The sequence below is a fragment of the Chanos chanos genome, chromosome 1 (genome assembly GCF_902362185.1).
Source record: "Chanos chanos chromosome 1, fChaCha1.1, whole genome shotgun sequence".
Lineage (NCBI taxonomy): Eukaryota > Metazoa > Chordata > Actinopteri > Gonorynchiformes > Chanidae > Chanos > Chanos chanos.
In genome coordinates, this window is record NC_044495.1 from 11713385 (window position 1) to 11729717 (window position 16333).

General features: G+C 38.8%; 1 protein-coding gene and 3 non-coding genes across 5 annotated transcripts; all 4 read left to right on the forward strand.

Moving 5' to 3' along the window:
* The first annotated feature begins 169 nt into the window (after positions 1 to 169).
* On the forward strand, positions 170 to 13180 carry LOC115826251 (sorting nexin-14). Of its 2 annotated transcripts, none has more exons than XM_030789998.1 (28): positions 170 to 289; positions 371 to 447; positions 825 to 903; positions 1133 to 1176; positions 1283 to 1370; positions 1493 to 1577; positions 2076 to 2232; positions 2333 to 2408; positions 2582 to 2626; positions 2855 to 2935; positions 3337 to 3451; positions 3686 to 3841; positions 4087 to 4211; positions 4547 to 4605; positions 5234 to 5260; positions 6761 to 6893; positions 7928 to 8114; positions 9379 to 9462; positions 9636 to 9736; positions 9909 to 10020; positions 10134 to 10174; positions 10440 to 10559; positions 10759 to 10882; positions 11068 to 11232; positions 11770 to 11865; positions 12351 to 12442; positions 12815 to 12871; positions 12960 to 13180. In XM_030789998.1, the coding sequence occupies exons 1-28, from the start codon at positions 185 to 187 to the stop codon at positions 12996 to 12998; spliced, it is 2670 nt and encodes an 889-aa protein (XP_030645858.1). In that variant the 5' UTR covers positions 170 to 184; the 3' UTR covers positions 12999 to 13180. The 2 variants fall into 2 exon arrangements, with proteins under 2 accessions (XP_030645858.1, XP_030645866.1); XM_030790006.1 differs by having other exon boundaries at positions 374 to 447.
* Positions 13181 to 14193: 1013 nt separating this feature from the next.
* trnay-gua (transfer RNA tyrosine (anticodon GUA)) lies at positions 14194 to 14279 on the forward strand. The gene is given in 2 exon segments: positions 14194 to 14230; positions 14244 to 14279. It is a non-coding gene; the product is annotated as a tRNA-Tyr (tRNA).
* A 157-nt stretch (positions 14280 to 14436) lies between these two features.
* trnaa-agc (transfer RNA alanine (anticodon AGC)) lies at positions 14437 to 14509 on the forward strand. The gene has a single exon. It is a non-coding gene; the product is annotated as a tRNA-Ala (tRNA).
* Positions 14510 to 15583: 1074 nt separating this feature from the next.
* Positions 15584 to 15656, forward strand: trnaa-agc (transfer RNA alanine (anticodon AGC)). Its single transcript has one exon. It is a non-coding gene; the product is annotated as a tRNA-Ala (tRNA).
* Positions 15657 to 16333: the final 677 nt, after the last annotated feature.

Here is a 16333-nt window from a genome sequence, read left to right on the forward strand (position 1 = left end):
TATCCCGTATTCTGTTTTCTTCTTGTTTTACTGCTCCTCTCCACGATACTCTTGAATAGGTAACGGTGTATAATTTATTTACATAATTATCAAAGTCCATTTTATAGCCTAAAACTAACTCATGTTGATGTTTATGCAGGCGTGCTATAAATTAATCTGTGCTCTCAGGTATCTCCATATTATTATGGTTTTTTGGTCATTCCTTGCCGGAGTGGTCACGTTTTACTGCTCGCTTGGACCAGAGACGCTTCTTCCCAGTATACTTATATCAATAAAACCAAAGAGCAAGGTACTTGAGATTATGTTTTCTCTACATACTAACATATTCTTTTATTAAATTCCTGGGAGTGAGTATATTTTTTGGTTTCAGCAGCAGGAACAGCAAGAATTGTTCCCTTTAGGTCACAGCTGTGCAGTTTGCGGAAAAATCAAGTGCAAGAGACATAGGTAGGTAGATAATGGAAAGGATATTTTCTTCAAGAAATAATGAAACGTGACAACACATATTATGTTGCTTAAATTAAGTCACATCTCTGTAACCTGCTGTTTGAACAGTGATCGTTTTCATGTCTGCTTCCAGGAACTATGGTAGACTTTCTTATTTTTGGTAGAAATATAATTTTATGTGGTCAAGTTATGTGCTGAAACGGGCAGATATATACATCCGAATAGTTCCCCAACTTTAGTGGAGGCTATTTGTATTATTGTGCACAGTCATTATTTTTGAGTGATATCCATGTTTTGGTAGTCAAATAAGTGTCTTAAGATTGATAGCTGCATAATATAGAGTTATATCTAGTTTAATCCCTACTGTCTCCCATCAGACCAACACTTCTTCTTGAGAACTATCAACCATGGCTTGATTTAAAAGTGTCCTCAAAAGTGGATGCCTCTCTTTCAGAGGTATGGATGTACTGTTAATCTGAGTCTTTTCTTTCTTTCTTTTTTTAATGACTGGTTTCTCAGCCATCAACCAAGCTTTAGTATAGTCATGGGCCAAGTTGCATTGTGAGAGGAGGCGAAGTTTGAAGTGTGGTGTAGTCTAAGACTGGTCTTAATCTTTGATTTGGAAACCAGCACTAAGTGGTCTATGAACAGGCTCTAAACTAAAACTCTTTGATACTGTTCCTAGATTCTTGAACTGGTCCTAGAAAACTTTGTTTACCCATGGTATAGGTATGTTAATGTCTTTATTATCAGTAGCAGTGACGCATTGAAATGCGGTACTACATTTGATCAGATAACTGATGGAGTCTAATATGATGTAACAAATCTATGGCAGGGATATTACAGATGACGAGGCCTTTGTGGATGAGCTTCGAGTGACGCTGCGTTTCTTTGCAGCTGTGTTAGTCCGTCGAGCTCAGAAGGTACGAGGACTTTTTGGAGTGTTTTATAATATTTATTTATTTATGAAGCACAAACAGAGCCACAGTTAATTGAGTCAAGCACTTCTAGAATGAAATGAATGAAATTTTTTGTTGTCTTGCAGGTTAATGTGCCATCACTGATCACAGCAAAGCTGCTGAAAGTTGCCATGAAACACATTGAAATTATAACCAAAGCCAGGCAGAAAGGTATCACCTACAACATTTTATTTTTATGTTTAGGCTCTGTCTGAGAACAGATCAGAATTGACTGCAGAGATGGATGTAAAACTTGCGCAGTTTCAGTTTGTTTTAATGTAATCGGTGGCTATTAGAGGTTAATTTGAAAATACAGAACCATCGCACAGACCCTTAGGATTTTTTTTTCCAGTCTCGCACAACTCGTACACAGTTGATTTATCAGCGTTCAATTAACGCTGTCGAGTTTAATTAATTAAATTAATTGTTTGAGTTGTTAATTGTAGATTAAACGCTTTTTTTTTTAGATTCAGTGGGCTTATGAGAGTGCTTGAAACGAATGCTGTCTCTTGCATGTAATTATGTCAACACAGGTGCTAATGGATGCTAAATCACTCAAATGACTCTCTGAAACCCCAGGAAATTTGACTCTGCCGAACAATACTTGCAAATTTGTTATGTATTTTTTTTTTGTATTATGTATTTGCCACTGTCTTCACTCTCTCTCAGTGAAGAATGCTGAGTATCTCCAGCCGGCAGCTCTGGAAGAGTATGGTCCTGACCTCCACATCGCTGTACGCAGTAGGAGAGATGAGTTACTCTATCTACGCAAGCTCACTGAGATGCTTTTCCCCTATATCTTGCCCCCAAAAGCCACAGACTGCAGGTATCTCAGTTCCATTACCACCAGCGTATGTATGTCCCGCTGCTTCCTTTGCTGTATGGAAGCTTCCCTGGTGCTGATGAATAATTTGTGCTCTTTTTAGATCTCTCACTTTGCTGATAAGAGAAGTCTTGGCAGGCTCAGTTTTTCTCCCGTCGATGGACTATTTGGCTGATCCTGTGAGCATCAATGAAAAACGGAAGTCACATATAACGAAATTGTTTTGCCAGATAAATTTCAAAACAAAGCTAACCTCAGATGTTTTCTTCATTCTGACTGTGACTGATGACATGCGTCTGAGTGGTCTCTGTTTGACCTGTAGTAAGCAAAAATATTTCAATTCCTCTTTCAGGATACAGTGAACCATTTACTGCTTATTTTCATTGACAACTCTCCGGTAAGCGATTTATTTATTTATTTGTTTGCAGTCTTCTCACTGCGTTAATACTTTTTATCTGTCAGAAGGGCAGATTAAGGCAATTCGAAATACGTATAGCAAATACAGTAGCACTTGATTTATTTCTTCTGGAATTTGCTTTCTAGGATAGGTGCACAAAAAGAGGTGTTATACCTTAGGAAATGCTTACACGCTATTTTGATTATTGAATGATGTCTCATTTTCCAGCCTGAATCTGCCACTGAGCCTACGTCAGCTCTGGTCCCATTCCTGCAGAAGTATGCAGAGCTGCGCAATAAGAAGCCTTCAGTAAATCCATATACTCTTCCAATAATGACGCTATAAAGCCACATGTCATGTGATGGCTTTGGCTCGTGACTTGGTGCTTTGACTCTCTTACAGATTTCCTCTGTAGTCCAGTAGAGATCGCACACACTTGAATTTAAACATAGGTTTAAACTTTTAGGTTTAGTTGTGCTACCTTTGAGAGATCAGCTGTATACACTTTAATTCTCAATAATCATGTTATTTGTTATGAATAACTAATTGGATACTTGTTGGAATAAAAGTTGGAAGGGGCAGTTTGATTTTAAGCTTTTTGCTACTAGTGGGTTTGTTATTCTGATTGTTTTTTGAAAGAGGCTTTGTCTTTCAGATTGTTTTTCGGAGCTTTACTGAGACAGAGAAACAGTGTGTCTTCCTTCTCTCAGGTGCTGAAGCTGGAACTTATGGAGATTCGGGAGCAGCAGGATCTGCTCTTCCGCTTCATGAACTTTCTTAAGCAGGAAGGGGCTGTGCATGTGCTACAGTTCTGCCTCACTGTGGGTAGGTTTCTCTCTCTCGCACACCCACAGACAGGTACAGACACACACACACACACACACACACACACACACACACACACACAAATCTAGGAGTCTTTGACAATTTCTCTAAATGACCTCAAGATAGTCTTAGTACATATCTGTTTATAGTCACTATAATTATTGGCATCAGTGATCTGTATCTGACCCTTGTCTTTGATCCTGTTTTTGTTGCAAACTGCACATCCAAATTTAGAGGAGTTCAACGATAAGATCTTGCGCCCGGAACTGTCAGATTCTGAGAAGCTAATTCTACATGAAGAAGTGAAAAAGATCTATGAAACCTACTGCTTGGATGAGAGCGTTGACAAGATACGCTTTGATCCTTTCATTGTGGAGGAAATCAAAAACAGTATGTTGTTTTCTCTTTACATCTTTCAATACTTGATTTATTGCTTTCTTTATTTAATATTCGATGTATTGAATTTTATCAATACAGTGAATATTTTTATCAATCTAGTGGAATACTTTGTATTTCAAATTATTTTGCAAAATGCATCTGGTCAGAAAAACACCCAAAATACATGGATACCGAGTGATTTAAATCATTTTGGCTTTGGATCACACCTGTAATAACTGCTATGTTTTGCTCCTCAGTTGCTGAAGGCCCTTTTACTGACGTAGTAAAACTTCAGACCATGCGTTGCCTCTTTGAAGCCTATGAACACGTCCTGTCACTGCTGGAAAACGTCTTCACCCCTATGTTCTGCCACAGCGATGAGGTAACTCCTAAAGAGAAGACCTAGCACACAGACGCAGAAATTTACTGTGTCATCACCTCTGGACACGTAACCAGGCTACTGAGTTCAACTCGAGACCTGGCCCATAGCCAGATGTTTTACACTGCCTCTTTATGTGCCCATCTCTAGCACTTAGTGTGCTCTCAGTCTTCTACAAATCCTGCTATTTGAATTAGATTTACTTGAACTTGAGGGCTGATTATTACATATCAGTGTAGGCTGTTGGTGAATATACAGTAGTTGAAATTGGAATGTAGCCCATACTGCAGTTATCAGATTTTTGATTGTCATGTGTGTCCCTTTTTATGAATTTCCAGTACTTCAGACAGTTGTTAAGAGGGGCTGAATCCCCAACGAGGAATTCAAGACTCAGCAGGTGGGTCTTTTCTGTGCCGTGCAGTCAGCCATTGTTGTTGTATGTGGAAGAGGTTTGTTTCACAAATAGATGAGTGTACAAACACTACAGGGCTCGTGTGTAATTAGTACCATTTTTCTCTTTATCAGCAGTAGTTTGAAGAAGCATGACCATAAATAGTGTCATCAGAGTGATTCATATCACATGCCATGTGTTTGTTGAGTTTTGGATTATATTCCTGAATGACATGTCCCAGGTAACCTTTCTGTTGGTCAACAAGTGCATGGATTACCCAATTTTCTAAGAACTGAGATGAGAATAGTCCAGGGCTGACTGTGAACATTCAAAATTCAGCATGGTCCTCCTGAGATAGTCTCAGCCTTTAACCCTGGGAAAGCAGCCCTTATAAATGAATAAACCTACAGCTCATCATCAGTTCTTCACTGTTCTGGTTTCAACATGTCTCTTGTTTGAGTTGACAGTCTGCGCATGTTTTGTTCTGCTCCCTCCTTCCTCAGAGTAGTTGAATGTATGATGTGTGTCTCTCTATGTCTTTATCATGGGGTTAAGAGTGTGTGTTCGCTTGTGTGTGTGTGTGTATGTGTGTGTGCGTTGGCCAGCTGTAATTCCCTGTGCCCATTAATTCCAGAACTAGCGTGAGTTTGGATGACATCCGGTGAGTATGCATTTTGGCATGATATTGGACCAATGGCTCTCCCCTGCCTAGTTAACTCTGCACACAAGATAATCGTTGTTTCTGGAATGCAGTCAGAGAAAACAAAGCTGACTTTGTAACAAGCTCAAAAATTGCTCTTTTGCTAAAGCCATACACTCAAGAGTCTGATAGTTTTCCCTCGCAGTTAACGTACCATGTCCACCTCATGCCATCGCATTTGTTTGTAGCTGTCGTCCAGTCAGATTTGTGGACCATTTATCTTGGTTTATGGGACTCCTATAATTTCCTTCAGGAACCTCCTACAGTTATGATGATGGTCACAGACAAACCTTGATTATCTGTACAAACATTTAAGCTGACAATAGAAGTTGCTTCAGTGTAGCGTTTTATGCAGTTTCTCAGTTGAATGTACCAGGCATAGAGAGATGGACCGTGGGGTTTGGGGCATTGTGGGATTAGAGTCCACTAAAAGCCATTCTTTGTTGTTGTGACAGCATTATTGGAGTCCTAACCATTTTTGAAGGATAGGAAAGCATAAACACCGGCAGCATCTGCATTGCCCATAACTCTTTCTGCTAAACAACTGTTTGTCTTTCTCTCATACCATGGGTTGTGCGTTTTGTCTTGTGTCCATCTGTTTGGCGTACCCTTGTGCCATAGCTCTTGGGAATGGGACTACTGTATGCAGAGCCTTGAGTTCCCATCCATCACCCCTGGCTCATCACCTGCATCTGTGTCCCCCCATGCCCTGTCCATTTCCCCCTCCCCATCGGGCTCCATAGCCTCACGCGCCTCCACGCTGAAGTAAGTCAGGGTCCATCACAAACGCCATTATACCACATGCTGGCTTCGCATGTCCGCCTGCGTGTGTGGGTGTGTATGTGTGTGTGCGCGCGTGGGAGTTTTTAAGCATGAGGTGCATACCGAGGACAGAGAGATTGTTTCTGCTCACTACAGATGTATAGCAAAAGATTTGAAAAGACCAAGTTTTTTGTATCGCTGTGAGTGGTTTTTGGAATTCAGGCAACATTGTTGTAAGATACTTTATGGTCAGTGCAGCTGAATTGCCGGGATTATGTTGAGTGGTCTGATTTGTGTATTTCCAACATTTTTATCAAAGGTCTTTAATGAAGTGTAAAAAAAGCATTAAGTCACATTTGCCTGAAACAATTTATACTGTACCACTGTGTGTGTCTGTGTGTCAGTATATTGCCACATATTCATAGAATATGTGCTGTGTTGTGCCTCATCCATTCTGTTTTTGTCATGTGTCATTTGTGTGTATTTTTGATTAAGTCATGTAACCATGCAGCTTGAATCTGAGACATTTATCTTATGTTCATCATGTGCGATTATGTGAATGTGGCTTTGTTGTGCTTTACTTCCCTCTAAAATGACAGAAGTGCTTCACAAACTACGATGCATGTGCATTTCTTAGGAAAAGAACCTCAGCTCCTTTGTGAAATACTGAAGTCCTCTGTGTGTGTTCTCACTGAGCAGGAGTACGTCTAAACGTGGGGAGTCTTTTGGGATTGGACGCATTGGGAGTAAAATTAAAGGTGTTTTCAAGAGCACTACGATGGAAGGAGCCATGCTGCCCTCCTACGGAGTGACTGAGGGAGAGGACGATATGGTGAGTCAGTCTTTACACAGCAAGTTCATCAGGGTCAACTGAACTCTGGGTGTGACTTTGGATTTTAAGAATATGTCTTAGCATCCAAATGATTTAGACTCTGAGGATTAAATACCATTATGTATGTGATAAAAAACCCCCCAGAACAACACTGTCCTCATTCAAGCAGTTATAACATTGTAGATGATAGTGACCATAAAATGGCTGTTTTTATCAACTCTGTGTATCTGTGGGGGAATTTTAAAATGGGAAAATATACTTTCACGACAGTATCATACGGTCCCACGAAGCAAACTGAAAAAAATGGGAAATCAGAATTCATCAGTAGAAATGAATCCATAGTAAGAAATACTGTATGTAATCATTGTTTGTCCACAGATCCCTTTATTTAGAATTTAGATTCAGTTCATGTTATGGAGAACATTTTTGGCAGTTAAACAACAATATTTAATTGGTTTCCACTCAGCAAATATAGTTCAGATGATAATGGTTTACTGAGTCTAGTATTTTACAGAGGTGGTCTATTGAGGCTAGTATTTTATGGAGGCGTGACTCTTGGCATTAAAGCTTAAGGAAGGGTTTGGTGTTCAGTATCGCTTTGGTCCATAAATAGAGTACCTCATAGCTGACATTGAATCCCATAGAGAGAAATTGCAGTGACCTGACTTTGGCTTTTCCTCTGGCTCTCTTATGTCAATAAGTCAAAGAACATTCAATACGTGTCTCAAAATGAAAAAAAAAAAAAAAGATTTATATTTATCAGCAACATTTTATGCTAAATTTCTTCTCATATCCTGAGATTGTGTTTTTTTTTTTTTTACCATTCAAATCATACAGATGACAGCATATATTTTTGGTGCTTCGTTAATATCCTCCCATTATTCAATGATGTCTTTATTACATTGTTTGTAATTCCAAGTACTTAAAATTCTTAATCAACTGAGACCATGCTGACTGCTTAGCTACTCTGCGATTTCATGCATACGCACATGGGCAAATGTTCTGTGTACTATAGTTCAATTGTTGTTTTTTAGGTAGAGGAAGCTATGATGGTCATGGAAGATGATTTACCTATGGAAGCTGTTAGCACCCCCAGCACACCACGAAACCTATCTGCGTGGGGTATCACCATTCCATATGTGGACTTCTATGATGACGAGGTGAAAAAGGAGAGGATCCCAGTGTACTGCATTGATGTGGAGAGGAACGACCGTAGAGCAGGTGAGACAGCCTCCACACAACTTCTGAACTCTGAATAAGGGTTTTTCATTTTTACAGATAGCGTACAAACAGAAAAAAATATATATATATGACAAGTGTGATAATCGCTTTCTTGTTGATGCAATTTGAATTCTACCAATACCCTACAAATAAAAAAATTAAATTATATGTATGTACATATATACATGAAAAGTGTGATAATCACTTTCTTGTTGATGTGATTTAGGTTAAAGACCCAGGCAATTAGCTGAAATCCAACTTTCAATAGCTATTTTTCTGTGGTAACCCACATAGAATGGACACTGTGCCAGATCCTTTCGAAATGTAGCAATGAATCTGGCCCAGATATGTAAAACAGCAGGCCAGTGCCAGCATGGGACTGCTTTGATTATTTGATACAAGCACTGGCCAGAATTGGCCCAGTTCCACCTTGAATATCATACAAGCTGGGCCAGATGTTGTAGTGTGCTGAAATCTGTCCCAAATGTGGCACGGACCGGTTTTCATCCTGACTGACATTGGCCCAGCTCTGCCCCAGACTCAACCATAAACACTGTTGCATTAGGCCTCTGCACGTTGCATTAGATGTTGTGGACAACACAGTCTTCTACATGTGTCTGTTGGTACATGTGGAGTAAACTGCCACTTCTTTTCATCAGGAAGGCCTGACACATGCAGAGTCTCAGCCATGCTCCTCAGATCTCCCCACCACTAATCTAGTCCAGACCAACCAATGGGAGTGACACACTGACAATCCCCTGCTGGTTTCCCACCCATGAACATCATCAGTTGTGTTTGTGAGGGTGCCCAGTCAAGCTAGAAGCACCACAGAGACCTGGATTCAAACCCAGACCCCTGGGGTGGTGGGCATCTTTTCCACTGCACCACTCAAGCAACCATACCTGCTTGTTCGCATACTGCAAAACAGCTCACAACTCCAGCATATGCTCGCTCGAGTCGGAGCGCACTCGTTCCACAACCTGCACAAATGCACTCTGTGGAGCCGGAGTGTATTCGTTCCAAAATCATCAAGTGCTGATTTTTGAAGGTTTTAGCTCTGGCTTTGCAAAATGATCCAGAATGGCAATGTTATTATATATTCTGTGGATCAGCTCCAGCATAGATGCAGATGCCATCCGGATTTGCAGAGACACAAATGGATCTGGCACAGAGTCAGTTGCTGTGTGAAATCACATATTGTTGCGTTCCTGATATTTATCCAAATTTTGGTCAATGACTTTTGTGTTTTATTTGTGGTTTACAGTGGGTCACGAAACAGAACACTGGTCTGTGTACAGAAGATACCTTGAATTTTACGTCCTCGAGTCTAAACTCACAGAATTTCATGGTTTGTGCACCTTGGTCTAAAATTGTTTGTCTCGTTTCTCCCTTTTTCTTCATTGTTTTTGCTTTGCATTGTGACTGTTTCGTGTTATATCCGCTAGTACACAAAATCCCAGCAACACTGAAATGTCCTTTTTGAATTTTACGGATCTTGAATATATTCTTTTGATGCTACAGGCTCATTTCCAGATGCCCAACTACCATCTAAAAGAATTATTGGACCAAAGAACTATGAATTTCTTACATCAAAACGGGAGGAATTCCAGGAATATCTGCAGGTAGTGATGAGTAAATCTGATTAACCAGAACATTCTTGCTTTCTTACCACTTCATACTTGTGATATCAGGACTATTTTACATATTTAAATAGCTGCTTACCCAGTAAATTTGTACTGATCAGTAATTCAGTATAATGAAGATGACTGAAGTCTGTTTGTCTATCTACCTCAGAAACTGTTACAGCATCCTGAGCTCAGTAACAGTCAACTGCTAGCAGACTTCTTGTCTCCGCATAGCATGGAGTCGCAATTCCTTGATAAGATGTTACCAGATGTCAATCTAGGTACTGTATACCAGGGCCACTGTTCACAGGAAAATGAAATGCTGAAATTGTTTTGCCCCACTTCCTCTTGTAACTTTATTTATTTATTTATCTATTTATTTTATCTTCCCCAGGGAAGATTTTCAAAGCTGTACCTGGGAAACTGATCAAGGAAGTAAGTTATTCTATTTCTGTTTCAGCTGTTCAGATTCAGTAATTATTATTTGTTCAGATGTTATTCATACTCAGTCATTCCTCTGGAGCTTTCCATGTAATTATGGTATGGGTGTTAGTTTGATGAAATTGACCCTCGAGGATTCATATTGGGTGTAACAGTGATCAATATGTGACAGAGTCTTTGTGATTGTCAGTCAGATTCATCTCAGTAGAATTAGATTTGTAGGTAGGTGGTAACAGAAAGTTTGCCATCCACCTTTCAGAAAGGTCAACACCTGGAGCCCTTCATCCAGTCTTTTTTTAATTCCTGTGAGTCTCCCAAACCCAAACCCAGTCGACCAGAGCTCACCATTCTCAGCCCCACATCTGAAAACAACAAAAAGGTGAGCCTACCATTCAACAAAACAAAAAAAACAAAAAATGTTACTGATCTCTCAAGTTAACAAAGCCTAAAGTGAGCTGATCTATTAGACTTTCCCAGGTTTGGAAAATACTGTAGTCATGTGAAGAATGAATGAATCATCATGTGGCTCGTTTCCTTTGTCTGTAACTTTGATATATGTTTTCCTTTACATCTCTTAGCTTTTCAATGATCTGTATAAAAACAATGCCAACCGCTCAGAGAGCACAGAGAAGAGGCACAATCAGAACTACTTCATGGAGATGATCACTGTAGAAGGGGTTTATGACTACTTAATGTATGTGGGTAAGTCAGACTTCTCACTGAAACCTTGTATCGTTCGTGGTCGCTCACAGGCTCATCATCACTATATGTATAAATAGCACAAAGACATCCAAATTTTCAACTATACTTATTGAATAAAAGGGTTGTTCTGTCACAAGATCTTTTAAAAAAATCTAAAATCTAATTTTAATGTTGGAAATTGATAGGCCGAGTGGTGTTCCATATCCCCGACTGGCTACACCATCTGTTGATGGGTGGGCGAATTCTGTTCAAGAACACAGTGGAGGCGTACACAGACTACTACCTGCAGTGCAAACTGGACCAGGTTCTCCAAGAGCATCGTGTGGTCTCTCTGATCACCCTCCTTAGAGGTGTCAAATCCTTCACTTTATTTAGTGCATCTCCACACTGAGTCAAACATAAATGGGCATATGTAAAAGTTATATCTGTTGTCTCATTGAGCAAATCAACAAGATTGTTGCACACGGATAATTTTAGCTAAACAACAAATTTCATGCGTCTGTTTTGATTGTCCTTCAGTGTGATTACATTGTTTGGCCTTTAAAGAAAATAGTTATGGTTTCTCTAATCTAGTGGCAAGCATTAAAATTGTCTAATATATTTTTCTAACAAATGTAATGTAATGTAATCCAGAAGACAATTTAATAATTATTCTAGGACATAGCAGTACAAAGAGCAACAGTAGCTACAGATTACAACCCACAGACAGGAGGTGTACAGCAGTGATTAAAGCATGTTTCCGTGTGGTAATGTTCAGAATATTTTGTACAAGAATGGAATAATGCCCAATGAGTACTATAAGGAAAAGTCACAACTAAAGAGTGAGTTAGAGTGACATTGGTAACTATGTGAAACCTATGACCTTTTTCTTTGTTGTATTGTTTCAGACGCTGTGTTCTGTGAAAGCAGTGAGCCTCGATCTTTAGAAAACAAACAAAAAAGAGCAAAGAAAACATTTGAAGAGATGATGAATTACATTCCAGGTTAGTTTTACTTGAAATCTAATTTCAAGCAAAATTACAAATATTTTAGTATACAGTCAGCCCTCCATATTTGCAGGTTTAACTTTGCAAACATGATTACTCCACTGATTCCATTCCATTGATTGTTTGAGTATGCCATGAATAATTAAACAGGATTTTTTTGGAGTTTTGCAGCCTATTGTAGAAAATTGCAGATCGCGTAGACTAGAAAATGTAAAGAAAACTAAAAAAAGTTTTGTAAGTAATAAATGCATAAAATATATGTATTACTAATCTATTTTATCATTTACTGTCATAAATATACAGTATTAATTAACTCCCATCCTGGAATTACGCCTATGGGGGGCCTAGAGATTTTAGCAGTTTTTTCACTTTTGCAGGTGTCCTGCACCCCTAACCCCCATGAATGTGGAGGGCCAATTGTACTCTCTAAAAAAAGCCTCTTTTAACACATAGTACACTTTTATTGGTCATTTATGCACTAGATTTCCTTGGAAAATGTATTGGAGAGGATGCTAAGTATGAAGGAATTCGCCTTCTCTTCGATGGCCTTCAGCAGCCTGTGCTCAACAAGCAGGTGAAGTATTCATACCAGTTACAGTATGTTACTTACATTACGTTAAATATGACAGCATCTTAGTACTTTTTTAATACTTAGAGATTTATTTTCTAATTAAAATAATCCCATGTCATTAATGCTGAAATTTAAAGGATTGGTCAAGTGTTTTACATTTTATTCATTGTGGAGTAGCTCCAGTATGTTATCAGTCAAAATGGAAGATCTGCATTAGAATTGCTGATCATTGTTTATTTAATTTATTTACAAAAAAATCATGAAAGACAGCAAAAGTATCACTTTTGGCGTTACATAACTAATGAAAATGTTTACCTAATGATTTAGATAATGTTTACACCCTTGTATCTTCCTGTTGTTTTCTGTTCTTCACAGTTAACCTACATCTTACTTGATATTGTAATTCAAGAGCTTTTTCCAGAACTGAACAAGGTAAACTCTGATAACTGAGATAATAATAAATTATATTAAACAGTATTAAACAGACTTTTGTCTTATTTGGGCATGTCTGATTTTTCAGGTACAGAAGGAAACCTCCCTCATGGCTCCATGGATGTAGAGAAGCTTTCACCTCCCCAGCGTCTACAGCATGAAAAAGTTTACTGTGTAAAATACTCCTCTGGCTGCACTGAATTTACGCTACAAGCACCTTGTGTAATTTATGACTGTGTTTTAACTGACTTAATTAACAAATGTAAAGCTTGCTCAGATTCAGAGAAACTGGAATACTGTAAAATCTGTCTGAAAATGCATAAAGGTATGAACAGCTCTGTAATAAAATGAATTAAAGATTTATTATACCTTGAATGTCAGTCTCTGTTCACTTGTTGTGAGGCAGTTCCTTCAACAGGCCAGATGTTAAAGGCGTAGTTGCTTGTTTTAAGATAAAATGATATGAAAGTTGTCTCATTTTCTCCCCTGATCTCCCTGTCTTATGTAAAATGTTTATTACTCTCTCTCTTGGAATGTAGGAGTGTCAAGAGCAATGAAAGTGAGGGCAGCGTTAAGCAAAGTATTGCAGGCTACATATGCTGTGTACCAACTGCTAAGTCAAAAAAGTATAAGGGCCAAAGGATGACTTTGAATGACTTTTTGAGATCAGACTTTTTGAGGACCATGAATCACTTCTTCAAAAGTGGTGTAATGATGGTCTGGGTGCCAGCATCCGTTTCTGTGATTGTATATCTCACACTTACAGACAGACACACCCCCTTAAAGCTGTGTTTTTAAAGCTGTGTCACAGTACACGGTTAATATTGCAATTTAGGAGATATGTAAACATTGTATTAGTTGTCTGTTTTGGTAACATTTACGGAAATTTAAGTTGTTCTTTGGCCTAAAGTAACAACCAGTAGCAACTTCATCTACGAAGTCCTTTTATTTGCTAGCAAAGAGCCAGAAACTCTTCAGCAGCTAAATTAGTTCAATTTTTAGCACCATTTGAGTGGGATATCTGAAACCATTTAAAATAAGGATATAAACATAATATTAGTTTCGACAAAGTCGTTTGGTAGTCATGTGAAATTGCGGTTAACGTTAACTTTCAAGGAACAGGGCCGTTGATTCAGCAAGCCACACTTCCTTATGTAAATTATTCTACATTTTTCTTAACTGCATATGTGACGAGTTAATGTTAATTGTGTTACCTTTAGAGCAGGATGACGACGATACAATCTTTGTCTCATTATAAGAGTTCTGTATCGGCTCTGTAACGTCTGTCGCTAAATGCGTCACAGTGACCCGTTTGTACAAGGCCTTCGATAGCTCAGTTGGTAGAGCGGAGGACTGTAGTGGCTAACTAGTCATCCTTAGGTCGCTGGTTCGAATCCGGCTCGAAGGAAAAATATTTTTTCCTCAGTCTTGTGTTGACATTTATCGCAAAGTGGCAGCGTAAAAAAATGGTAACGGGGCAAATATATTGTCCCTCACCTCTCTGTTGTGTAGTCTTTAGTTTACGTATTTTTAATGACGATATCTCCCCACCAGAATCTCGAGGCGGGGGATTAGCTCAAATGGTAGAGCGCTCGCTTAGCATGCGAGAGGTAGCGGGATCGATGCCCGCATCCTCCAAATTTATGTCTCATTGCCTGCATGTTTCAAACTAGCTGGACTAAGAAAAGTAACGTAATCTGAAAAGTGCACAATCGTGTCGTTTCACAGATATCTAGGTCATATGTGAAGTTATATGTCAGTAGAGAGGTCTACATTTTTGTGGTAAGTATATCATAAGCAGTGTTTCGGTAGTTGCTGAAAAAAGTTATACATTAAATTGAATAAATTGAGATGTTATTGCACTACTCATTACTTTACTTTTGAGTTACTCTCTAGAACTACAAATTCTACTAATAACACCCCTTAGCTGTTCTTAAATAACTGTAAAGCGTGGCTTCATACATGAGTACACATTTTTCACCAGTGTCAAAAAATAGAAACACAAGTTTAGCCATCTAACGATAACCAACATTGTATAGTATAGCTAGCTACATTAATCATGATGTTGTCAGTCAGCTTCAATGGTTAACTATCGGTAGTTTTCGCGGTAGCTAGTAATACGTTTTGGTATCATCATCAGCCGACAGCTGTTATATCTGTATTTTGTGATTAAAATGAACATTAAAGCTCTCCATATTATTGTCCTGGTTAGCAACACCGTATTTTTGGGTTTTCTCAAACCCAGACCTTGCTAGCTTGCTAACTAACCAGTTGTCGAGCATGTCCCATTTAACAAGAGCTACTAGTGACAGTGGAGTGGTCATATTATAGATACACAGTTAAGGTGAACAGGTGTGTGTCGCAACATAGCTGCTTCTTTGATCATGTATTTTAACATCGCTTTAACAGTATTGACCAATTAGCACCCAGGACCGGAAGTATCCGTTTTATAAGTTAAATCTGAATATTAAGCGCGAAAAACATTCTTTTGAAAAGACGTGTGTAACGCAGGAAAGGACATTTGAAAGGACTTTATAACTCGTTACCCCGAACATTGATCAAAACATACCACAGATAACTAAAGAAAGCAGACTGAAAACCACTCATATTAACTTTACAGCACAAAGCACAGAGCAATGTGTGCGTTGTTATTTAAAACCAAATCACACCAGACCAGTACATGACGTCATTTTTCTAGCAGGGACATGGGGCGGGGGATTAGCTCAAATGGTAGAGCGCTCGCTTAGCATGCGAGAGGTAGCGGGATCGATGCCCGCATCCTCCAAATTTATGTCTCATTGCCTGCATGTTTCAAACTAGCTGGACTAAGAAAAGTAACGTAATCTGAAAAGTGCACAATCGTGTCGTTTCACAGATATCTAGGTCATATGTGAAGTTATATGTCAGTAGAGAGGTCTACATTTTTGTGGTAAGTATATCATAACATACCAAAGTGATTACTAAAGAGAGCAGACTGAAAACCACTCATATGCTTGTTAAGTTATTTATTTATAGTTTAAAGAGACATCCGTCCTGATTTAATATAAACAAGTCAAAACCCTTTTTTAAAAATTCAGAACCAAGGTATACAATTTATATTTTGACTCAAGAATGCCCTTTACAGGTCCTAAATGCAACTTTGATATTCTGCTCTAGTTTAGTGGATGTTGTTGTATTTTTAATACCAGATGTGTACTAAAATTTCTCTTGGAGCACACCTTACACAAAACAGAAGCAATGGTTTGTTTTCCCCTGATATTCATAGCCAAATTGCACCAGATTGGTACTAAAACACGACACTTCACAAAACAGAGGAAACAACATGGAAAAAAAACTGGAAAGTTCTTTTTATCGTCTCAGACTCCCAATAGTTTCTTGGCCATGTATCCAGGCATACTGTAGAGAAACAGGGCTACAATGGCCAGCAGCAGTAGAGCCAACACAATCTTGATGATCAGCCAC

Coding starts and splice junctions, on each gene's coding strand:
- LOC115826251 (XM_030789998.1), top strand. CDS start 185: ATGGTTTTTTGGTCATTCCTTGCCGGAGTGGTCACGTTTTACTGCTCG. Junction 2,233..2,332: donor CCAAAAGCCACAGACTGCAG/GTATCTCAGTTC, acceptor TGCTCTTTTTAG/ATCTCTCACTTTGCTGATAA. Junction 10,883..11,067: donor TGACTACTTAATGTATGTGG/GTAAGTCAGACT, acceptor GGAAATTGATAG/GCCGAGTGGTGTTCCATATC.